The sequence below is a fragment of the Squalius cephalus genome (assembly GCF_949319135.1).
Source record: "Squalius cephalus genome assembly, chromosome: 6".
NCBI lineage: Eukaryota > Metazoa > Chordata > Actinopteri > Cypriniformes > Leuciscidae > Squalius > Squalius cephalus.
In genome coordinates, this window is record NC_137127.1 from 38804994 (window position 1) to 38831210 (window position 26217).

General features: G+C 38.9%; 1 protein-coding gene across 2 annotated transcripts; it reads right to left on the reverse strand.

Annotated features, from left to right (window-relative positions):
* Positions 1–1891: 1891 nt before the first annotated feature.
* mapk6 (mitogen-activated protein kinase 6) lies at positions 1892–25490 on the reverse strand. Of its 2 annotated transcripts, none has more exons than XM_079874255.1 (6): positions 25321–25490; positions 13713–14869; positions 4792–4936; positions 3950–4114; positions 3492–3693; positions 1892–3164 (listed from the first exon to the last, which is right to left on the reverse strand). In XM_079874255.1, the coding sequence occupies exons 2-6, from the start codon at positions 14265–14267 to the stop codon at positions 2054–2056; spliced, it is 2178 nt and encodes a 725-aa protein (XP_079730381.1). In that variant the 5' UTR covers positions 14268–14869; positions 25321–25490; the 3' UTR covers positions 1892–2053. The 2 variants fall into 2 exon arrangements, with proteins under 2 accessions (XP_079730381.1, XP_079730380.1); XM_079874254.1 differs by lacking the exon at positions 25321–25490 and adding an exon at positions 16375–16478.
* Positions 25491–26217: the final 727 nt, after the last annotated feature.

A 26217-nucleotide genomic window follows, 5' to 3' on the forward strand; every position in this document is an offset into this window, starting at 1 on the left:
GTCTTTCATTATTTTAATAAATGTTTTTGGTCATTTGAACTGGTTCATTGTAAAAGGTCCTGGCCCACCATCAACAATTTATCAGAGCTCAAAATTGTACAAGACAACTTTGTATGATGTTATTGGTATTGCTTGGACAGACTTATAATGTGTTTAGTTTTACAGCATCTCTCATAGCATGTTGGCTTAACCCGCTTCCATAGTACTTTGATTTCTCTGGACCGGAGGCACCAGGTCCATAATAATTTGTATTTGAACAATATTTATGACCAAGAATTTTTTATTTTTCCTCAATGACCCTGTGCATAATACTTTATGCACCTATATCATCAAAGAGCACATGTGATAGTTGCTGGTACTAGATCAGTGACTATAAGGCTCATGAATCTTACCCACAGTAAATAATGACGAGTTGGCTGCACAAGTGTGAACGAACAGAGGGAAAACCCTCCTCTGAAAAAGCATATTTACATATTTTTTTACAAAAAAATAAACGAGACAAGATGACAGTCATACACTTGCTGGCCATTTTATTGATGTTATTTTACAGTGGAACCAATGATAACAGAATCGAAACCAGCAATTAAAAGGCAAAATTAACAAAAAAAGAAAAAAAAAGAAAAAAAATATTTTAAGTGTTCTACATGCTATATCTGAACCTAATTCAATCATGCTCGCTTGGAAAAAAAATACTTTAATAAAAACATACAATTAAAATAAAATTAATGACTTACAATATACTTCACCATTAACTTCATTTTAAATGTACCTTCCATTGGTTTTCTTCCATGCACAATTTCTAACTATGTACGTATGTACGTATATATATATATATATATATATATATATATATATATATATATATATATATATATATATATAAAATAAAACAAAATTAAGACTTTTAGGCGCGTAAAATGCCGTAAAGCAGTATTCCACTCGTACAAAGCACCTACAAGTAAAAAAAAAAATAAAAAAAAAATGATGGTGAATCCTTATGAAAACAAACGCTGGAACTTGGGAGAGCGTCATGAATTTCTGTACAACTCAAACGGATGAGCAATCATCCACGGCTAAACGAACACCGAGCGCCAAAACAGACCAGAATGGAAGTCCAATGCCTCACATTGAAAAATTACAACGTTCTTAAAATAAATATCTCACATCTGCTAAAAATAAATAAATGATCTTAACACTTCACTATGGCAAATGCAAAATGAAAAATAGAAATTGCTGTGCACTACATTGTTGAGAGGGCAAGTGTTTCTTTAAAGCACTACAGTTGGGAGACGGAACCTTCTGCTGTTACCTTGAGGTAGATAACGCCTTTACGAACTTAGTTATCGCATCGCAAGCCTACGGTCGACACTTGCTGTGCTGGCATCACGTTTGAGGAAGTTTACAGTATGAACAAAATGACAAAAGGCTTCGCTTTTAAATGGAAATGAGGTGGAAAAAGTCAAATAAATACATTCGCCTTAGTTACACAAAAGGAAGAGAAAGGCCAAGACGCACAGCTTACGTCTGTCCTATTGGCTGTCAGTCAGAAGGTCACATTATGACGTCAGTGGCAGCATCTCCCACTTAGTGCATTATTCCACCCTCTTTTTCTCCATTCCTTTACTTGCAATGAATAAACCATCTATTTCTCTACTTAACAGTTGTTCCTCTGTCTTTCCCTAACCTGTTTCTGAATCTACAGTACACTGTGTGCAAATGTCATGCCGTTAGTATATATTTTTATATATATATATATATATATATATATATATATATATATATATATATATATATATATATATATATATATATTCAGAGTTGGAACTGAAAATTCGAGGGCAAAAGAAAAAAACATGTTTCATGTGTAGGAAAACAGTCCAGCACTTTGGATGAACTTACTAACTGAATTCATTAACATTTAATCCACAAATTTTACAAAAAGAAAAAAAGTTTCCTTAAAAAGTAACCATATGTAAAAAGATAAATGATTCAAGTACAGAAATACATAACTCTATAAAAAATAAGCTGGACTCTGCTTGAACGGGGTGTTTTTTTAATTTAAATGCTTGAAAATGCTGCTGTAGGTTTTATGGGCGATTTGTGGGGAGCGTTTAACAGCAGAGGGCGTTAGCGTGGCCTGGATGGACTTCAGAGGAATGTCAGCCGCTCCTTCGAACCCCGCAATGGCCAGAGACTCCAGCTGCATGTTAAAGACTATCTCGCCGTCACAGGATATGAAGTCACCCTCCGGAGCAGCCACCTCGACGGGCTCCGGGACCTCGGACTCAGCCTCCTCACGCTTGCTGAAGAGCCGGTCTAGGTAACTGCTCTGGCAGCTGCTGTTCTCCTTCTGGAGCTGCTCGTCTTTGCGGACATCCCAGCAAGCCTCGTCGATCAGGCTGCTCTCGGTGTCCGTGAAACTTTCCCAAGGACAGGGTGTCCGAACACCGAGCTGTGCCAGGTTGACTAGACACTTCTCTTCTTTTTCCTGACTGATGGACTTGGACATGGAGCCGCAAGGAGCACGAGTGTCCAGTTGGGAAACTGAGGTGTTTAACTCATTTAGGAGGTCAACGTCACCGGATTCCGGCTGGAGGCTCAGTTTGATGGTGCTGGCGATAAACGAATCAAAGTCGAAGCCCTGGTTGTGGTTCTGGTGTTTTTCTTGTTCACGATCCTTCTCGGCCACGCTGTGGTTCTGAGACGCTTCCTGCAGGGCGATCTGGGCCTTGACCAGTCCATTCTTCTCACACTTGCTCTTGCCCTTTTTGTCTAACTTCTCTTTGCTCTGTTGCTCTTTCCAGTTAGAGAGGTTGATGATGAGTTTGGGCTCGTAGTAGTGGTTCACCTCACTGTCCCTCCAGATCAGATTATCCAGGTAGGATGGGGAAACCGCTTTGTAGTTGCAAGTGTAGCTGCACTCTTGGTCGCAGTACTTGTTCTCATGGTGATCTTCCTCTTGCCACGAGTGCTCTGAGAGGAGGTCGAATGATGGATCCTCTAGGAACTTTTCGCACTCTCCATCCATGTATTTCCGTGGGTCGATCTGGACCTCCTCCTCGTCTGTGCCGTCTGACATAGCTCGAGGATCACGCTGCACATCTTCCACTTCATGGGTGCTGTGCAGGTGCCAGTCCTGATCAGAGAACTGACTGTCATGGTACCTACAGTGGGAAAAAGAACAACAAATGTAAATTGATCTGGGTTATCTGATTTTATTGCGGATCTGAAATGCTATACAACTGTAAGCTTGACGAACAGTTTTGGAGACTTCAGCTTTTAATCATTCAATTATGTAGGAGCTGTACTGAAATATTGCTTACAAAGAAAATAGCTGCCCAGAAGCAATCTTGCCATTGGAAAGATGGCGGCCAGGAGAACTGACTTTCCTTAAATGGGCTTTGCTTACACTTACTCTGCTCTTACCAAAAGTCAAGTCTCATAGAATGATGAAATGATGCAGGTATTTTCTCCATTCACTGTGAGCTCACCTATCCCAGTTGTAGATGTGACTGTGGCTCTCATCCATGAGCAAGATGTCATCCACCTCATCCTCAATGTGGAAGGGGTGCGATGACACTGGTTCGTCTAATGGGAATGAGTAATCGCTCATGTATGGGTGAGCAAGAGCCTCTTCCGCAGTGAGCCGGTCCATGGGGTTAAAGGTCAAGATCTTCTCCAGGAAATCCAAGGCTGCCGTAAACAAATGAACAATAATACATCAGATTTAGCCTGCCATTTATGTTTCCTTTACCAACACAATATGGCTTAGCATCAACAGTAGCAGAATTTAGATTATGATTTTAGAAAATTATAGAGAATCCTATGGATTGCTGAAAAAAATGGGGCATGGGAAGGGAGAGTGGCATTCAAGTTTCCAGGAATTTAAGTGTCCATAAATTGTTCCTATGAATTGCATGCATTCTGCAAATATGCTTGTGCAACTTACCCTCAGGGCTGACACCAGGCAGTAACTTGGCAAGCGGCGTGTGTGGTTCTGACATGTCGTTTCTGATAAAGACGGGTATTACACTTTGAAGTTCCAGTCGGTCTTCCTCATGGACTACCGGAATGGATTCCAGAATCAGCTGCATCTGTTCCAGCTCGTGAGCTCCTGCGCACACACAATTGTTTAATTCAGAAAAACTGTGTCAAAGCAAATGCACTACCAATATTTGGCACAACGGACACTTGTATACTAAAACTGGTCGAGTTTAGTGTGCATGTTTGTCAAGACTGATGGCTAATAATTTCATCCTCCAATGAATTTCCATGACTATTCCAGTTGTTAAAGATTATTGGATACAGACTTGTAAAAATAACTTTATAGAGACTGAGCTCACAAAGAGTAGTTTATAGCCAATGAAATATATTGGAGCTGAGTAACAAAAAAAACAAAAAAAAAAGTATATTCAATAGAGGCATTTCCATGACCTTTTACAATTGTATTAATTTCAATAACTTTTTAGGGCCAGGAAATATTAAATACATTTTTTAATAAATATTTCAGATATTTCCTAAGCCTGCATCCAAACTAAAATACACCAAAACCAACAGTTCTGTCCCAGTTTCCAAAAAGTTTGAGTTCACAGAAAGAGCTTCTCTCTCTCTTAACTACAACGTAAGAAAAAGAAAAACGTTGTCCTAGTTTATTTTAATACATGGCCACAGGAAATGACCTTCAACTACCTCATCATGGTGTGTGCAAGATAATATAAGATAGAGTCACCAAGATAAGAACTACAAAAATTAGGCAGAATACATTCACACACAGAGACAATGTTTTAATACCTGCAAAGAGTGTTTTTCCAGTCAGCATTTCAGCAAAGATGCACCCAGCGGCCCACATGTCAATGGCTTTGGTGTAGTTATTTGGGGAAAGGAGCAGACGAGGAGAACGATACCATTTAGTGACCAGTCCCTCAGACAGATGCCCCTACGGAGAAGACATAACCAATGTCAGTGTCAAGACAAAGATCCTTGGAGATAACACTGAAGAAAAATCCTCTAAAAGTTTGCAGAAATTGTAACTTGCTTGCATTTATGAAAGAAAAGAAAAAACAACCCTACTGCATGAGCAGTTAATTTATGTTCCTCATGTCTCATCTTGTTCATTGACGAGTTCATGCACTATATGGCATGTATAAAACACTCGGGACAGCTGTACCAGACCTGAGACATATCCTGAGTAAAGCAGCCATCACATGGCCGAGTTTCACATCTACCCTTCAAATGAAAAGGCTTATAACTAAATGAACATTTAATTTTCAGTCAGTTTCGAGCTATGCTACAGTCAGGCCCATTGTTATTGCGTAAATTGTTGTCTTTGGTCAGTTTTTTTCCCTTTCAGGTCAGCTAACATTATGACAGAATCACAAACACGCTCTCAACATGCATCTATATAACACGGCGGGTTTAATGGCACAGACATTTGAGTGTAATTACTGCCCCCATTGAGTACTATGGTTTATTACCACCACAGTGACCCAAGAATTCACGTTTATGCTCAACAGGACAAAGGCTTTGCCAAAGTAACCACTGTATGCTTCTGGCCTATAGATCTAAAGGACACACAGAAAGATAATGACTCAAGGACGACACAAATGGACAGACAGACAGACAGATCAGCAGTCCCTCTTGACAAAGAACCAGGATAATCCGTCTCGTGCCCGACACAATGGCAGACAGGCAGGCAGGCAGACAGACAGACAGACAGACAAGTCATTGACATTAGCCTGCACCACTGGGTCACTGTTCATTAGAGCTGCACGATTCTGTATAAATTGAGAATCACGATTTATTTGTTGTTGTTTCAAATAGAGATCACAACTCTCCCACAATTCTGAACATACATATAATATATAGGCTATATATATATATATATATATATATATATATATATATATATATATATATATATATATATATATATATATATATATATATATATATATATATATATATATATATTTATTAGTACTTTTATCCAAGTATTTTGTCAAATGTTTAATAGATATGGCCGAATCGTTGTCATTTAGGAATGAGATCATGTGGGTGTTTGAATCGAGATTGTGATCTCTTTTTTTAATGATTAATCCTGCAGCTCTACTGTGCATAGTATCAAACATCCTCACACAGACTCAGTGTCCAGCCAATGGCCCAAAACAAAAAAATGTGATTCTTGAGGCCACATATTAATCCACAGTTCACTGCAAGGGCTATTTCTGTCTGCATCCATGGTCATGTATTTTTTGCAGGGTATCAGTCAAGCTGTTAAAAACAGATTACAGCAGACCACGTACACAATTGGCCATTGAAAAACCTTCTCTGGACCAACAAATACCAACAGACTACCATTTTACATCACAAACAGACCTCAAGTGACCTTTCACTCCCTCTTAAAACAGCACAGATGCTTGGAAGAACACCAACTTAAAAAGATTACTAAACAATTGTCATAGTCATAGTTTCTGCATCAAAGGTCATGCGCAGGGTTGCATAATGCAACGAGAGCAGATTACCTGGAAGTAGATTACGAACATTCAAATCACATGCTACTCAAAGACTGTGTGAAAAAAAGATCCTGCTAAAGGATTAAATTTAAAAACTCTCATGCTAAAGAGACCAGACTGATGCTCAATCAAAAGAGAAAACCAATCGGCTGTAATGGCAAAATTAGACTTTAGATTTTTTCATTAAGCTGTGCTTCCAGGAAAGTGGTTCCTTGCTGGCCCAAGTCAAAGAAGCCCATCCACAAGTCTGTAGATATGGCTTCGGGGGCCTGCCACCTATGCAGGTTCGATCTCTTAGATGAATAATAGTACAACTTTCCTCAACTTGCTGCAGGATATGATGTATCCTAGGGCTGCGCACAATTAATCGAAATAAAACCAAAACAGTGAAATGGCTTAAGGCTGTGATTTATGAACTACGTGTTTCAGAGAGAGAGTAAAGTGCGAGACTGTGACTGTGGCTAAAGTATAAATATACACTGCACAATTAATCGTTTATAGAGGAAAGAAAAAAAATGAAAAAAAATTCGCAATCTCGATTCAATCACCTACTCGATCTCGTTCCTAAATGACAATTCGCCTGTCTATTAAACCTTTGACACAATCACACTGGAACATTCAAACCTGCATTGGCTCTGCCGCTGACCCAGAGAAAAGAGTCATCATATATAGATATAAAACAGCTTCACAAACAGTCTTTTCAACCACACAGTATTGTTACTTCTGTGCTACAAATATTCATATTACAGAAGTACGCAAGCGATCAAAATAGAGAAAAATCACCTTTTGAAAGTAACTTGGCGCTTTTAAGTAACGATTGTATCAACTACATCGTTACACCACCAGGTGGCAGCAAGTGACAATATATTTGTAATTTAATCATTCATTCAAGAGATTCGTTTAAAAACACCAATTCATCCAGTATTGAAACGAGTATATATGAGTGAGTCATTGAATCATTCATATAAACAGATTTTAAAAATAATTTCATTTTAAATAGACTGCAGAAATTAATTTTGTCACAACCTCTAGTAAATTACGTTATTTTGTTTAGTTTGTTCAGAATCGTGGGAGCATCGCAATCTGTTTGAAACAAAATCGTGATTCTCAATTGATCTAGAATAGTGCATATCTATTTATACAAACATACATACCCACCCCTAGTAAAATTACATAATTTTTTTATGAAATATTTTATTTTACAGTGAAATATTACAATAGTAATATTACAATAGAAATAGTAGTTTCTTGTTTTGATTTTTAATTAACAATAATACTAAAGCACAAATTATGTACACACAATAGTTTAATAGAACAAACATGTAAAATAGCGAGGGATGATAAGCACAATAAGGAAAATACAGAATTATTTTAGACGAATATGCTTGCACTGTCACTGGCTAGATTACTAGCCATGTTTTACTGGTAACAAGTCATTTGGCATTATCAGGACCCACAAATATTCCCCCATCACCATTATTATACATTATATATAGCAGTTTAATGTAGTATTAACACTAAAACTCAGCAAACTTGATTTTTTTCTCACACAGTACTTTTTATTTAGGGTGAACTATACACAATACATAGTCACTATCCACGATAGCCTACATAATGTGAATTTTAGTATTGCGAAATATTGTGACATGATATATTGTTACACCCCTAGTGCTCAGGAACTGACAAGAGCATTCTCATAGGGTCAATGCAATTCAAATTTCTGATTAAATGCTTCTTGAGAAAGTCAAGCCAAGCTAGTCATGACACATTTTAGGTAACTCATTTGAATGTTAACTGAATCCACCCTCGCTGGTGGCGTGAGGCGTCAGATGACTCATGCAGACCGTGAGATGGGCTCCTAACCAAACAGCAGGAGGATTAAATGTCAGACAGAATTGACAGACCCCAACCGCACCTCATATTTATGTGTGTGTGTGTGTGTGTGTGTGTGTGTGTGTGTGTGTGTGTGTGTGTGTGTGTGTGTGTGTGTGTGTGTGTGTGTGTGTGTGTGTGTGTGTGTGTGTGTGTGTGAGAGAGAGAGTGAGATCACCTCACTTTGATCTTTCATGTGAGAAAGCAGAGTGTATTTTTTATTTTTTCAGTTCTGAGATCATCGGAGACCACAAAAGTAGGTCAAATTCAAGTCTGGTGAAGGAGTGGATTTCAGAGCTCCCCTGTAAAATGAGTCAATGTCAGAAAGTGCTGAGAGGAGTGAAAAACACTCCAGGCCCAATTTGTGCCTCTAAAAGTCCCCTGTGTACAAGTCTCTTTTCACACCACATTTAACATACGCACATGCGCACAATGAACAAAGGAGCCCCTCTGCAGCTCAATCAGACAGCCTTTGGTAAACTGACAAAAACGAAAACCTCAAACAGCTGCAGAGAAGAGGAAGAACAAGTCTGAACCCAATGACACAAGCAAACATCAAAAGCAGGACTTGGAGGAAGACCAGAATCCAGAGCACTCAGCCAAAAACAGACAAAGAGAAGAGAGGAGAGGGAGAAGGGAAGTAGGGGGTTGATCCGCACGTAAATTCCAAACATTCCACAGACTGGTTCGGATTTCTAGAGCAGAGCATAAAAAGACCCTCTAAAAACAAGCAGCTGCCCTTTAAAGCAGGACCCTTCTCACAATACTTAATGTGTTCACTTCTACACTTTTTTCTCTAAGGTCTTCCTAATCTTAATTAAGTTTTTTTGCATCAGAAAATAGTTCTACATGATGTCCCAGCTTTTTTTACCCTTAGTAAACAGGCCATTTGCTACTGTACCTTTAAGACTCGTATGTAAAAGACTGCAGTTGCTGTATACTCAGTACGTAATACCGGCTCCAGTCGAACTTTTTTTTACTAGGAGCAATGTAGCCCCTTACTGAAAGGAGTACCATTGTAACCATTCAATACCAAAATGTACTGATAAAATTATCAAATTACAAATTAACCCAATGTGTGCTTGGATTTCCTTATCGTTGGTAGATAACCACGGCTGGGCGATATGGCAATATTATAAGGGCTGGAACTAACGATTATTTTTCTATTGATTATTTTTTTCAATTAATCGATTAATCTAAACGATCTCCCCCTTTCCTAACATCTTACCTAATTAGGCCTACACTGCCTAAACCTTATCTTTTGTGATAAATAATGAGCCGAACGAGGGTCATAGCACAGATCGGCGTGATGTATGCTTATTCACTTGTTAATAAAAGTTATATGTTTAACATAAGAGAGTTTGTCCTGTTTTGTTGTTGTGCTTTTCATTAAGAATAATAATGAACCCGGCATTCAAACATTTGTCACCCTCAAACTGCCTCTAATTCATAAGCGATTTAAAAGCGAGGTGGAAAAGAGGGAAAAACTTAAACTTCTAGTTAGGTTGCAGCCTTTGAAGGTAGTTGGCCATTTAGGTAGTAGTGGCTATGGTTTGGAATAGTGGTCAACCAAAATATCTGTCGATATCTGGAATTATTTGATAATCAGCATCAGCCGATACGTTTTTCTGTATGGCCGATAAGTGTCGGCAATGGACTTTTGAAAATCCATATCAGATCACTAGTTTGGCACAAAGCTCATGTTAGTGTAATAAAGAACTATCAAAAGAGTGAGAAAATATGTCCCAATTAACAAATCATTTGCTTCTGATGCAGCGAATAATAATCCACCAAACACACATCACATTAGTTTCTACTTTCGACTCAGAGCTTCCAGTCACGCATGAATGAAAGGTCTGAGAAACCTTGTTCAAATATTTCTTAATTACACTTTGTCCAGCTCTGACTAGTACTGCCATGCTCCAAACTATGTTTTTTTAGCCAGAGAGCTTTTCTTATATTTAGCACTTAAACAGCCTGTTTGAATTATAGCTTGCAGCTAGATCTTATTTAGCTAGCACTTCAAAACTGACCCCATTTCCATGGAAAAAAAACTCAGTTGGATGCTGGCAAGTTTCAAGACTGACTTCATTAGTTCATTGGACTGTCTTTTGAAGCAAAATAACCCTTTAGGTGGATGTCGAGAAAAACTTAATTCACTAAAAATGATCCCCTATGCTAGAACTGCACAGTTATGGATAAATTGAGAATCACGATTTCTTGTTTAAAATAGAAATCTCAATTATTCCATGATTCTGAAAAGACAACTAAACAAAAGAACAATTTAGTCTAGAGATTCTTACAAAATGTTAATTGCAGACAAACATTTTTTTTATTATTAATTAAAAACACTGTTTGAATGAATGATTCAATGACTCACTCAAATACTTCACTTGGTTTATTACTGGAAGAATCATCATTTTTGAACAACTCTTGAATGAATGCTTCAATGACAATGATGTGATACAATCTTTGTTTGAAGCATCAAGCTACTTTCAAAAGGCGATTTACTCTATTTTGATCACTACCATAGACATCAGTGTTTCTATCCAATTCCAAACTATAAACTTATCACTTTTAAACTTATATATTGCAACACAGAAATAGCCTAATGATACTGTGTGGTTGAAAAGACTTTGTAAAGCCGTTTCATACTTATACATGTTCTGCTCTATCTGGGTCAGCGGCTGCACAAACACAGATTTGAATGTTCACTTGTGATCGTACTTGTCAAAGGTTTAATAGTCATAGCCGAATCATTGTCATTTAGGAATAACATAGCATGGGTGTCTAAATCAAGAACACAACCTTTTAACGATTAATCGTGGTGCTCTACCCTCTGCTCTAACATCCCATCACATTTGACGCGTGTAAGAATAAAAAAAATAATAATTTAAAAAGAGAATATAAAACTAGAGACTGGAATGGCTGACACTGTGTATATAGCAGACGCGAACAACGCGGAACAATGTGACAAGACAATAGAACACATTATAATCAGTGATACTGTCTAGACTGGATGTGGTGCGCAGCGACAAATAGCCGACAATAAACTGATGCCAAATTCTTTTTCTGACGTACGCCAAGAACTTGCTTTCTGACAAGGACATATGAATTTGGAGTGGTCGCTTTGTCACGTCCAGTGTAGACTCAGTCTTTTGCGGCACAACTTGTCTCGACAACGGTCACGTCCTGTGTAGAAACAGTGCTTCCCACAAACCTCCATAAGCCACCACTGAAGTGCTGACTGCAGGAAAGGGTCGTTTCGCAAAAAGCATCACTCACACGCTCTTCTCGTTCTCCATCCATCAATGCACAAAACAGCTTAAACAGGTCAGCAAAAGTGAGAACACAGCAGTTTGACAATACTCAATGCAGCAAATAGAAAAATCGAGAGAAAGACAAAAGGAGGAATGGATAGAAGCAAAAGAAGTGTGAGAAAGTTTGCTTCTCAACATCTTTTCTGGCCTCTTCTACAAAAACATGACATTTTACTGAGAATCAGTAACCATAAAAGTGAATATCCAAATTAATATGAGACTTTGGTTATACTCAGACCATGTATGGGTTATGTAAATGTGTTACATGTGCCACTTTTAATTGGAATTCTGTAATTTCAAAACGTTAATCAGAATCCGCTGTTTTTCTTATACCTGCGTGTGTCTGAAAAACAGTGTTTGAGCACTATAAGAAACAGGTACTGTGAAAAGTTCAGCTATCAAAGTCAAGATAACCATTTCTGGAGCAAAGAGGAAACTAATTCCTCACGAGATTACAAAATAAGGGACAAAAATCATACGCAGATGGGTTAAAGCATAAAGATTTTCATAACCTACACTCAAATTCATTGCGCTCATGTGAAATAAAATGAATGAGCTGGTTAAATTACTGTGCAAGTGTCCTAAAAATTAACTCGAATGACAAGAAAAAACAGTGGGAAAAGAGCATGCATGTGTCAAGTTTTTCATAATACGCTTATTGCATGTATACTCCAACTACTGATGAACCAAAAACTATTTTTTACAGAGACACAAACACTGAAGGAAACACTGAATACAATTAAAGGTTTAATTTAGCCATAAACTGAAATTAACTTATTACATAAATTAAACACTCAAATAAAAGTTGTATATGTAAGGGTTAATGCCCGACGAGGTGTCCATTTTCAGGTATTAATGGACGACGGCGAGGCGTGAAGGCGTGCCTCCGCCAAAGTCAATTAATACCTGACAATGGACACCTCGAAGGGCATTAACCCGCTTATACCATGGTCACTTGCCAGATAACACATTTTTAAAACATTAGTTTATTTTTTAATTAGTTTTACAATCGAAATCTAAAGTTCTACAAACAATAACTTGGTTTCCCTGGTTACGCCTGACGGTTTATTTACTAGGTGTCCTCTATCACTTTTTAATGGACACCCTGCAGCCAATCAGAATAGAGTATTCATCCAGACCATGGTATAAAAATATTTAAACTGCACATATGGCAGTTTTTATATAAACTTTTTCCAATACATTTGGAAACTTGTTTTCATGAAAGATGTGATATATTCTCAAATCTCTGATTTATGCTTTTTTCTATGCATGTAAAAATGGTCAATGAATCTGATTTCTCAAACTTTCAAGTTGTCAAGCTAGTAGAGCAGCTGAATCAGTAATTACAGGACCAGAGCCTGATATCACCTCTCAATGTTCTTGTTCCCTGTAGAACAAACCCAGACCAGAGTACGTGGGGGGGGAGTGACAGCAGCTATTCATAGCTAAAGCAGGAACAGCTCACGCTCTAAAAGGCCTTGAAGGAGGCTTGTCTGAGTACACGTGTGAGAGGAGATTTGGCTGGCATATGATCATGTGAGCCCACAGAGGAGAAATGAATACAAATTTGAGATACGTGTATGCATGGATCCAGCCACAACCTCTAACATCAGTGAAATTTCCCCCACATAACTACATTCAGGATGTGGAGAAATACTGGACATTCAACTCTGATTCCATAAAGGAACAGCTGTATCATTCTTTCATAATATTTCTGTAGTGTTCCTGTCTGTTCCTTTCAATACACACAAGACACAAACAACCAGATATGAGGAAACTGTAGTGGAAGTTTACGTATTGGAAAGTGTGTCAGAGAAACAGGAAGTTGGTGTCATTTCAAGGACTGTCGCACTACTATTTACTTCATGTGAAACAACGAATCAGTGAATGGAATTAAAGCTCATTCATAGCTAAGTCATACAAGATGCCATCTGGATGGTTTTCAATGAGATGGAACAGACTTCAAACACTGAAAGAGCTAAATATGAGAGAGAAATTTTTTAAATACCTTATGGGAATAGTGTGGGTCCATGATACGGGCGAGTCCAAAGTCCCCAATTTTCAGTACCAAGTCTTCTGTGTTGACGAAGAGGTTGGCGGGCTTCAGGTCACGGTGAAGCACATTTGCCGAGTGGATGTATTTGAGTCCTCGCAGAAGTTGGTACATGAACAGCCGTGCGTGGTCCTCGGACAACAAGCCCTGTTCCAGTACTTTACAGAGGTCGGTTTCCATGTACTCCTGTACGATATACACGGAGTTGACTTCCGTCAGAGAGATCACGTCCTCCGTAAGTCTCCTGCCACTGGGCCCCAGGGTTTCGAACACCTTCACGATGTTGTCGTGATCGAGTCTGCGGATGATCTTGATTTCACGTAGTGCATGTTTGACGCTCTGAGGGTCGGTCAAGACTATCTTTTTCACAGCGACCCTCTTGTCACAATCGGTGTCGACAGCGGAAAAGACCAGTCCGTTTCCCCCGTAGCCCAGCGGCTTCAGGTCCATGTAGCGAGGGCCCAGGTCGAAGCCGTGAATGTTCATAAGGCTCTCAAATTTCTCTGCCATTTTGCGGTCTAGAATATAGCAGCTCTTTGCAGATGTTATAGCTGGAAAGATTTCTGATTTATCTGATATGCACCGACCTTGAGTTGCAACTACTAGAGCTAGATGAGAAAGACAAACCTAAAAACACGAGGCCGAGACCGCTTTCCCCGACCGACTGTAACAGCGTATTTTGGGAGATGCTGGGAACTGATTTGGATATGTTGCCAAGATATGTTGTCATCATACACAACACTTTTTAGCAGCTTTTTACATAGTATGTGGGAGATTTTTCTTTATTTCAATGTTTAATAGGGTACAATGGAATGAATTTGGAGGCCAATGAAATATCTTTGAAAGCAACTGAAATAATTAAAGTCACTAGCTATAAAACCATCGTCACAGTGCAGAAATTTTCAGTGTATGACTGGCCCTGAGTAGCAGCATTATTAGCGGTCCAAGTAAATGGTGTTAAATCTACTTTTTTATTTTCCTGTTTTAAGCACCTGATGTGTGGAAACCAAAAGGGTTGTGATCTCAGTGAGACGATTCCTTCTCAATGATCAGGCGGCTCCAGCTCACCGCAGTCGCAATCAAAACTATCCTCCATTTTACACTGGGATACCCTGCAAAACAGAGAAAAAAACAACCAATTAGCAGCAATTTACCATAGATCAGAAGACCAAAACTCAAAGTTGTTTACAATTACAATCCTTATGAGCACTTTGCAAATACGATTTCCCTTTTCTATGGAGGAGACATTGGAAAATGAATTAATCTGATCCGTGATCCGAGATCGTACAAAGGATACGGAAGAGAATGTAACAATCTTTTCTGAACATATATTTAAAATGTCAAGACCACAAGTGCACAATACAGAGCACTGCTTATTCAGTTCTGAACTTTCTGAATGAATTTCCGGCGGTAAATCGACAGCCCTCTTGGGCAATGTTTCCTGTTTGTGTGATTGTTCATGAACCCCATCTCTGACGTGTCTACACTATCTGATGTCATGGGTTCCTATTTCTCCTCCCCAGACTTCAGTAACCACAGTGATCGTAACACACGTGTAATGGATTAACACGGGCAAAACCCGGCCTGTGTCTGAAGACACAAAGGTTGGGGGTGATTCAGCCACGTTGCAGTAGTGTGTGAGGGAAATTATGGCCGACCGGCTGCCAACCATTTTGTTAACTGAATAAGGGAGCCAACAAAACACTGAATCAGTCCTGTAAGTTACTAACATTAAACCAACACCTATAAGTCATATTTAAACAATGACAAATTGAAAGTGTGTTTTAAATAATAAACATAATCCCACAAAACATGTTTCTGTTATGGACCCACCACATAAACTCCATTAAAGCCATTCTATGACAGCGTTTACTGACACATTTAACACTCAAAAAGTAGCCTAAATGTTATGATTTTCCAGGAACAGCCTAAGTTACCTACATAAATTAATGAACAATTCAACATTAAAGTGGATATGATTGAGGTGTGAGGGTTTTAGAAACAAAATACAATAACGAGGAAAACTACTACTGTGTTGTACAGAAGTGGCTTGTTTTTATTGCGGTTCAGTAAAGTTTAGTCAATCAGGATGTGTTTTTATTGGTCATTATCGGTCCTCCATTTTACTGCCAGGCTACATGCTAAAGCTAAAACTGAACACCGGCTCAGAGTCGAAACACTGTTTCAATTCAAAAACTGTAAAACAGATTCAATAACCTAATAAAAACAAGACGACTCCTACATATAAAAACAATATTAAACTGACGTTGTAATAAAACGAATAATAAATAGCGGCAGCATTCATGTAAACACCAATTCACCTTAAAAACACATTTTGAAAAGATTAATAAACCAGCTAATGGTGAAATATAAACGTTAATATCGCATATTAATGGCTCATATAGGAGTAAACAGTGTGTTCTAACGATGTGAGTGTAAAATCTTGATGTTTTTAAGGCGCTTCAACGTGTTACCTGAACAAAGAAGGTTATTGTGCCGCGGATAACCATCGCGCCGCCTTTTGCCGTTAAAATAAACCCTTTAACCTATTAAAGTAGCCATATTTACACCCCAGACACACTCAAACATGAAACAAAGACATAAACTAAGTACTCACTCTTCTCACGGGTGTCATGTATATTTTATTCCTAACCGTTCTTGGTCAGGTTTGTATGCGCTACCAGCGCGCTCTCCTCGCAGACTGCTGTGTGAGTGTAAAGCGCTTGTGTTGAAGCACTGTGTGTGAATAAGCGCAGCTACACATGCGCACTGCGCGCTTCTATTTCTATCCGTATGGCGTGTTGCTGCTCTATGAAGCGTTACTACGCATGGGCATTGAATGCTCTTTGCACTTATCCTGCTTATTTTATTGCTATGGGAACCGCGGCGTTTTCAAGCTTGATTCCCAAATCATTAAACTGAAACTCACTGCAATAACCACAACACCTATAAAGAGCTTAAAATGGTCAAACATGAATTTCTGCTATACCAACAATTAAATCGATCACTTAATATTGCAACAGCTCATAAAAATACTTCTGTTTGAAACATTTCTAAAAATTCATTGTCACAAATTCAATATTCAGCATTTTTTTTCTTCTTCTTGATAATATGTTTGGTTTATATTTGTGTACCACAATCCTGCTTTTTATAATATTGGAAAACATTTAAAAAATCAACAACAAAAAATTCATTGTCATATAATTTACGTTTACACTGTAAATTAACCACAAGAGAACCAAGTTAAGCACTAATGCTGGTCTTGCTGCAGGGTGTCAATCTTACTTCCTGCTAAAAACAAACAAACAATAGAAACAATCACAGAAGTGCTAATGGTTTCAACAAAACTACAAATACCATTTCAAACCACATTTAACCATTAAAACTATTACCAAGTGGTTTCCAGTAGGTTTCCAAGTGCACATTTCCCAGCAGAACTGGGCTATTGTAAACTGTTGCCACGGGTTGATTTTTTCCCAAAGTTTTGACATCGCCTAAACTGTAATTGTATGGAAATGTTTTACATTCTACCAATGATAAAACTGCTAATTTAGTGAGAGAGGGGCCTTTTGAGCTCTTTTATGAAAACAGTGTATTATGAATAGGCCTATAGTGATTTTCACGTTAAAATTGTGTATAACACATAACAAAGACTGTAAAATATGTATTATTGAGGTATGAGTGTGGCACATATGTTGAGTTTTGATATTTGAATACAGGGTCATGCTGGTTTTGAGCTATTTTTGATTGGACTTTAGGCTGGTTTTGTTACACAGACCTGGCAATTAACCCTGTCCAGTAGTGTGTTTTGGCCAATATTCCATTAGGATTTAGTGGTTTTAACATTGCACCAATAGAAGGCAACAAATTACATAGAGACCCACAGAGACCATTACAGTTTCCATTAAAACCAACCCAATTCGCTTATTAAACTTATTTGCTGTTTCAAGACAGTTTAATTCCAGATGCTGACTTTTACACATGCTCGTGGGTGATAAAGCAGGGTCGTTCTGTTCTGTCCTGAGGTCGGTTTAGTCTTTTAACGTCATGTAATCATCAATGAAGAATAAATCGTTGCTGACACTGGATCTGCCAGTAGGGGCAGACTGCTTCAGATCTCAATGTTCCCATCATTCAAGATTTATTGCCATTAAGCTGCTGCCCGAATAGCTCTGGGTCTGTGGTGATGTAATTATTTTGGGATGCATCTTGAACTTTCAGGGTAACTTACTGAATTGATTTATTCAAAGTTAGTTATTTAGTTAGTTAGATCATTATTTTCTCTTCACATTTTCGACAATACCATCGCATAAACAGCCCTTTAAAATTTTACGAGTAGTAACATCAACAACAAAACTATTTAAAAAAAAAAAAAATCATCCTTCAGGTTCTTATCTGATGCAGACAGCATGTTCTGTTCCAGCTGGCCAGCTCTACTCACTGCAGTCGGGTCGATTAGTCGCTCCCTTCCTGTTTCGCCTCGCTTATTTCCAGAATGCACGTTTTAATATTATCCCAATGTCTTCATGTGGCTATAAGAATAGGTCTGACGCGCACGACGCATGATGGTGTAGTAACATATCCGCACCCGAGTTGTCCAAAAGCCATCTGATGCCCATCAGGCTCCACCAGACTGATATGATAACGAACACTGTGTAAACACATTACATGCAGCAAAGTTGAGCTGCATGGACTCGAACAGAATAATCAGGACTGCATGTCCTGCGGCAGTGCCGGATGAATGGATGGATGGATGCGGTGCAGCATCAGAGGAGATACGCGCGCATGTGAATCCCCATGTGCTCGCGTCTATGCCGCACTACGACTGCGCAACACTCACACCATAGTACAGTGTGTGTGCCACTCATCAATCATCATATATCACACAATGTATCATACTACTCCTAATTGACAGTAGAAAAACATTATTTTAGATTACAGTCTCATTATACATGCAAAATATACGTAAAATATTATTTTAATTCTTATTTAAGAATGGCTGCTGTAAATAGTTCAATCAAAAAAACAAAACTGAAAATGGTAATTTATTCACCCCGATGTTGCTTGAAACATGTATGCTGAGCATTAAAGGGAGTTAGGCCTATAACATGTGCATGCTCCTTTCCAAACAATTAATGTAGATATGGATTTCATCAACCAGCAAAAAAAATTATAAAAAAAAAATACAAAAGTAGCCCATGAAACCTTTGCGGTATATACCAATTCTTCCGAAACTGCAGCTTTGTGGGGATAAGATTAAAATGTAAGTAATTTATTCACTGAAAATGTTCATTTTTGGAACTTGAGAGCAGACACTACTTTCATTGAATGGAAAAGAGCAGCTTGGACATTCTGCAAGATGACAATTTTAATTGGGTGTACTATCCCTCAGTGCCATATGGTCCAAGAGATATTAACAAAAATATGTCCCAAAAAAACAAACATATTATGCCTCGTATGTTTGGTCCAATATGTAGAAATGTCTGTATCACACATTCTACCCCCATTACCGTCTGATTTTATATGATAGGTTTAAATATGTACCAGTACCACATTATATGCCTCCAAGATTGTGGCTTAAGTCTAATATAAGGTATTTGCTTGTGGATTATTAAGAGGTTACCCTGTGGCAATGTTGTGTAACTCTGAGACGTATAGTGTTACCCCTTATTAAAATTTTATGATGGAAGAGTTTCACACAGCCCAGTTTCACACCACATGTCTTGTCAGCCATTATAGAAGCCCAAATCAATCCACACAACACATGCATGACCTATGCAAACCTTTGCGATTGAAAAGGGATGCATTTGAATAAAAATAAACATAAGCTGGTGTGACTTTGTGGACTTTGTGTCTGCAGCATGTGGAAGGAGAACAGTAGGTGTTGGGTAACAGCTGAGGTGTGTCATTCACTCACACACATCAAACATTGAGGTTTATGACCCTTTATGTCACCAGACCGTCTTAAACAAACAGATGCTCATAACCCACTTTCACAACCAAACATTTATCATTTATAAAGTGACGACATTTCACAGAAATCACAAATGAGGTTTTCCTTTTTCACCTTTGGATACTACCAGACAAAAAATGTGAACTTATCCTTATATTAAGCTTCTATTTAATAATTATTTTATTTAATTAACAAGCCCTCCTATTAATTTTGGTTATACCAAGGATGAGTAAAAAAAAAAAAAAACTTAACCCAACGTATTAAATACCATTTATGACATGGACATCAATACTATTACACAAATCCTGTTAACTAATTTTGTGAGTGGTTTGACTAATCATATTTTTGTGGATATGATCTTCGGGACTTGCACTGAAAAATCCAGCCATGTTAAGGACTCTTTGCCTAGCAACACCCTAGTGACCATATAACCATTTAAAACCCACATAACCATTAAGCCACATCATTAACATATATATATATATTATTTTTTAAAGCAGATTTTATAATATGACTTGTTAATGTGCTGTAGCCTATGCTATATTTATAACCCAATTATGTCAAGACAAGTCAAATTTATTTGTATAATGCTTTTTACAATTCACATTGTTTCAAAGCAGCTTAACAGAAAATCATAATATTAATATTAATAATATCTTAATATCTTCATACCTTATGGTCACATTTAACAGATTAGAGCTGGGTTATATAGTTTACATTTAGCGACAATACAAGCAATTCAGCAGATTAGGACATACTTATACATCCAAGAGCTGGGTGATAATATTTACATTTTGCGACAAAACAACAAAATCAGGCAGGTGAGATTTGCTATCTAGTTTATATCGCTTTATACAGTGGAGTCTGTCAGGAGTTAGTAAGCAGCAATAAAGCACACGAGACAGGAGTAGCGAACTTCATCCATCTTGTTTTACTCTTTCACTTTCGTTCTCACACATTACATAATACACAACAGTTCAGACTTCCTTTTTAAAATAGTACTCCACAATATAATTTATTTATGAACATAATGCACTTTATGCACCAATTTACTTATGCACCAACAATGCAAACACATCCATACATCAGATTTAAGTGACATAATCATTTACCAACTATGCTTCCGAACATCATGTTTAGGTCGTGTGAGTGCATGTGAGCAGTGTTTTCAGGCGGAGTTGTTGGTTTACATGGAAATGCAGTGAGATGGGAAGCATTCCATGTCTTTCCATCACTAAGAAACTTTCTGTGTTGCTTAGGAACATGCAAGGGGGTCTGTACCCTCACTATATCCCCCTCCTGGAAACAAGGTGTGAGAGCACCTCGCTTAGCATCAGTGTACTTTTTCATTTGGTGTTGCAGCTGAGTAAACCTTCGGCGAACAGTCATGCCAGTTGAGGGGTGCACAGGAGCAGATGGCAAAATAGACGGCCTTGTGCGCATTTGCCTGCCATAGAAGAGCTGAAAGGGTGAAGTACCAGTTGAAGAATGTGGAGTGGCACAGTACACCTACAAGAAGTCAGTTACCACAGGTTTCCATGGCTGATGTTGCTGGATGGCCATTTGGACGGTGTGTTTGAGCACACAGTTGAACCTCTCTACAGCACTAGCTGCCATGGGGAGTAGAGGGAGGAACGATGGTGACGAATATTCCTTCTTTCCAGAAAAGCAGCGAAAGCAGCAGATGTTAACTGAAAACTGTTATCACTAACAATACTCAATGGATTTCCATGGTGGTTGAAGACTGATGACAGAAACAAAACCACATAATCCCAATTGCCAGTGTGAGTAAAGGAGACCTCAGGCCATTTGTTGTAGTAGTCATTTAAGGTTATAGCAAACCTGCAGTCGGATAAATACCAACTATATCTACAGCCACTTTCTGCCATGGTTCATATGGCAGAGGCACAGACTGGAGAGGAGCAGGATGTTACTTGACAGTTTTGTCAATGAGCTGACACACGTAGCAAGAACATAAAGCACCATGAACCTGAGCATCCATCCCTGGCCATCAAAAGCGATCACAAAGGCGTTATTTGGTCCTCACCTCTCTCTGATGTTCTTCGTGCTCTAAGGAGACCAGCACAGGTCGAAGAGCAGCAGGTACAATAAGCCGTGAGCCTCGAAAGATGAAGCTGTCCTTAATAGACAGTTCCAAGCACAGTTTATAGTACCGCAATAACTCAGCGTCCAGCCCCTTGAGTGTAGGAGGAAAACCATTGGAAATCTGTGTACGAAGTTTAATTAAAACAGGACAAGAAGCTCATGCAGCATCAACATCAGCAGCAGAAAAAGAATTACAGGTAGTACAAAGAAAAGCAACAAACTCCTCATCAACAGGAGCTGGAGCAACGGCTTTATCTGCAGGAGAAGCATTTTGAACTGCCTGTACACGTGATTCATCAGGAAGAAGACCTTTCAGTGAAACAGCATGACCAAAGGACAGCAGGCTGGTTTGCCGGAAATGACACTTGCCAGCAGCTTCTAGTCGTTGTAAGACTGCTTGAAGTGCTTTGTCATGCATGCCAGATCCATGGAAGATAAAGTTGTCCAGGTAATTTTCAACTCCTGACAAGCCAGTCAGGATAATGGTCATCATTTTCTGAAATGCAACGGGTGCTGAAGCCAATCCATAAGGAACACATCAAAAACAGACCGGTCCGTTGTGAGTAATAAAGGCTGTGAGATCATGACTGTCCTCATGCAGCGTTACTTGGTTGTAAGCATTAGTCAGGTCGATGGTAGAGAAAACAGTAGAAACTTATAGTGCAGAGAGTAGTTCATCCATGTGTGGCAATGGAAAAGAATTCATAATAATGGCTGTCTGAGGTCATCGCACATCCTAATTTAACCTGACTTTTTCTGTGTAACGACAATTATTGACACCCATGCAAAGGGGTCGATATGTTCTATCACCCCAACTGCAACAATTTAATTCCTCTGACACAGCACTTTGAAAAAAGAGTGGTAGATGGCAAAGTGTTTGCCGCACAGGTGTGACAGTTTCATCCAGCTTTATGAAGTGTTTTAAGTTTTTAGCACATCCAAACTCAGTTGACTTAGCAACAGTGCACTGAAAGACTGGCACAGGAGGAACAAGCACAGGAAGGGCATTAGGAGGCCGGACTTGATTGTTTTAAATCCTCACATGCAGTGCAGACATTAGTTCCCTCCCCATGAAAAACATAGCAGGAACTGAGTGGTCATGTATAGGGAGGGAATCGTTCGTTGACAAATATCCAACCACCGGAATTTGGACTTTTATATATGTCACAATCCTGGCTTTGGGTTGCGATAGCACATTGCTACTGAAATGGCATGCATAAGTGCTGTAAGGCAGGATAGATATGAAAGACCAAGAGTCAACCACCAAATAAACCACACAAGTGTGTGAGTCAGAAGTAGATATAGTCACAGTGCTTGTAATGTGGGGAGTATGAGCTGAATATTCTGTGTAAAGTGCAGTAACTTCAGGTAATTCGATTTCACTGACCTTGCGCTTGTTTGATTGCGCTGATCAGCAGAGTTTAGCATAATTTCCAATGTTTTTACACTTCCTGAATGTTGCAGTTGCAGTCGAGCAGTTCACAGTGTTAGCTAAGTGTGCCTCCGGTCCACAGCTAAAGCATGACTTCCTTTTCCCCGTCTGAGCAGAATTAAGAGGTGCATGTGAGGGTTTTTCCAGTTGTTCTGCATTTCACTGTGTGCTGCACCACTTGTACGGGGGCGCTAACTTGGCGGGAATTTGAAATGGATTTAGCCTGATCGGCAGCAGATTCAATCTGGCTTGCTATCGTAACAGCTCAGTCCAGTGTGAGATCAGTTTCTAGTAAAAGTCTCTGACGTATTTGTGGGCTAAACACATTCTCTACTAACTGATCGTGAATCATTTCATCAGTACTGGCACTGAACTCACATGAAACAACAAGCTCTCGCAATGCAACAACGTACTTTAAAACTGTCTCGTGCTCCTCACAGCGTTTACGGAAGGCGCTACGTTTGTTCAGCTACTGTGTCAGCTTTTGGCACGAAGAAGGCTTTCAATGCATCCTCTCCATCGTTTTACGTTGTACCTGTGTAAGCAATGAGAAGAAAATCCATTGTCCCTCTGTGCCAAGGCAGTGAAGCAATTCAGCTCTCCATATTTCGTCCGGCCAAGCATCCCCTGTTGCATCAATAACCTGTAGATCATTTTCAGAAATCCACAGCCATGTGTTAAACAGCATAGCTGGCTCAGCGGGGCAAGGCAGGAAAAACTCGAGAAAGGTATGTTAGCAACAGTCATCTTCCTGACCAATGCTAGCGAGAAAAAATTGCCTAATCCTCGTCGCCAATTTGTGGTGTCTCTCAGGAGTTAGTAAGCAGCAACAAAGTACACAAGACAGGAGAAAACGAACTTCATCCATCTTGTTTTCCTCTTTCACTTCCGTTCTTACACATTAGGTCATACACAACAGTTCAGACTTCCTTTTTTAAAATAGTAGTCCACAATATAATTTACTTATGAACACAACATATTGCATGTATGACAGTTGGATATAATATACATCCGACTTTATACAAAGAGCTGGGCGATAATACATTTTACATTTTGTGATGATATAAACAATCACACAGCTGAGATTATCAATCCATAATACATAACACAAAATCTAAATAAATGTGTAATGTTTTAAACATTTACACACCATTTAACATGTTTTTTTATGCAAAACAACTTCCATTACAGTAGTTCCCCTGGGGGCAATCCGGAGCCACTGATCAAGGGCACGACGGCCCTCTGTTCCTGGGTCACCGCTACTTGGCATCAACCTACAACCATTGTGTAAGCAGGCCAGATCATTAACCAGTAGGCTACCACTACAACACTGACACCATCACAGTTAATGACATAACCTTCGGGTGACAGCTCAGTCCTGGAGAGATATTGATCTTATTTGTCACAGACGTCACTGAGAAACTACTGATCAAAACAATAAAACCGTAGAGGAATGTTCCATGATCTATAGTTTACATAATCTAGTGAGCCAGTTATCACGGTCTACTGAGCCTCCTACACCCTCTCACGACTCTCCTCGCCGAGCGCTTGCACCACACACTCTGTTTACTGTTTGTGTTCACATGCTGTCTAGAGTTGTATTGGGGAAACAGCACTCTTCATTTCAAAAAAGTTGATTTTTGTGCCCTATAATTACAGTACATTACAATGCACCCCAGGCCAACTCTATCTGCTACTTAAATGATGTTCAGATGAAGCTGTGCTGTAAATTGTAACTGCGGGGTCTTTAGGGGTCACTGATGCACTTCTGATAATGAGAGTTTTGAAGCTTCGCTATGCACAACTGAACCATGCCAGGACCTTCCTGTCACTCCTAAATCCTGAAGCTGTCCGTATGCACCCTGTTTTCTGGGCCCTTTTCCCAATCTGTCATCATAAATCGGTCCCGAACATTCAGTGTCTATATTACATGTCCCCAAAGAGAGAAGGACGCCAAGAGAAAGGTCTCTGAAAGTTAGTCAGTGGTCTTATAAGAGTCATTGTATTAGTAATAATCATAAATTAAGGAGTATAGTTCAGCAAGTGAAGTCAGGTAAGAACAGGTAACTTACCATGGCTGAATTCATCCAACAACAGTTGGGAGCACATTTTAAAGTCAGTAATCCATGTAAAAGTATCCAAAAAGACAGTATCCAGCAGACAGAGGTTAAGAGCAGGTCGACAGAGACAGCCAGAGGGTGTCCAGAGTGGTTGTGTTGTGGATGAACACTCGTCTGTTTCTGAACTCCGACTCCATAGTGGGCTGTTATAGGCTAAGAGAGAAGGGGGTGGGGCTTCTTCTGTGTATGGTTCTGTTATTCAGCTCCAACTCTGGTCCTTTACAGGTCACTCTACACGCACTCTGTTAAACTATCTCTCTTGATTCTTCAATCCCTCCTTATTTCTACCACTTTCTACCCATTTATCTTTCTGTCACTTAAACTACTGTGTGTTCAGTGCACATAAGCAAACAGGAGCATTATATTTTCCATTTTTTTTTGTGGACAGCAGCAGTTTGATGGCTGTTTGAGTTAGAGGTGAGTCAAATAAAATGAGGAATTATATATCTGTGAGTAGTTTTTGAAACACGACAGTTCACCAATAGGCAAAACATTATTTCAGCTGATTGTTCTGTTCCAAAGTAGCAAGATTCCGACTAATGATTCATTTAACAGACACGCCTTTTATGTTTCATATTGCACGACTAACGTTTAGTCCACATCTGTAATTTAAACTACTGTGTGTTCAGTGCACATAAGCAAACTAGGAGCATAATATTTTCCTTTTTTTTTTTTGTGGACAGCAGCAGTTTGATGGCTGTTTGAGTTAGAAGTGAGTCAAATAAAATGAGAAAATATATATCTGTGAGTAGTTTTAGAAACACGAAACACTGATTGTTCTGTTCTTGCAAGATTCCGACTAATGATTCATTTAACAGACACACCTTTTATATTCATATTGCATGACTA

Bases quoted from the DNA above. Each gene is read 5' to 3' on its own strand.
- mapk6 (XM_079874255.1), bottom strand. From the start codon at position 14,267: ATGGCAGAGAAATTTGAGAGCCTTATGAACATTCACGGCTTCGACCTG. The intron at 4,115-4,791 runs GTATTAAAACAT...GTGTGTGCGCAG, and splicing joins TGGAAAAACACTCTTTGCAG to GAGCTCACGAGCTGGAACAG. The intron at 3,165-3,491 runs GTGAGCTCACAG...TTCCCACTGTAG, and splicing joins CACATCTACAACTGGGATAG to GTACCATGACAGTCAGTTCT.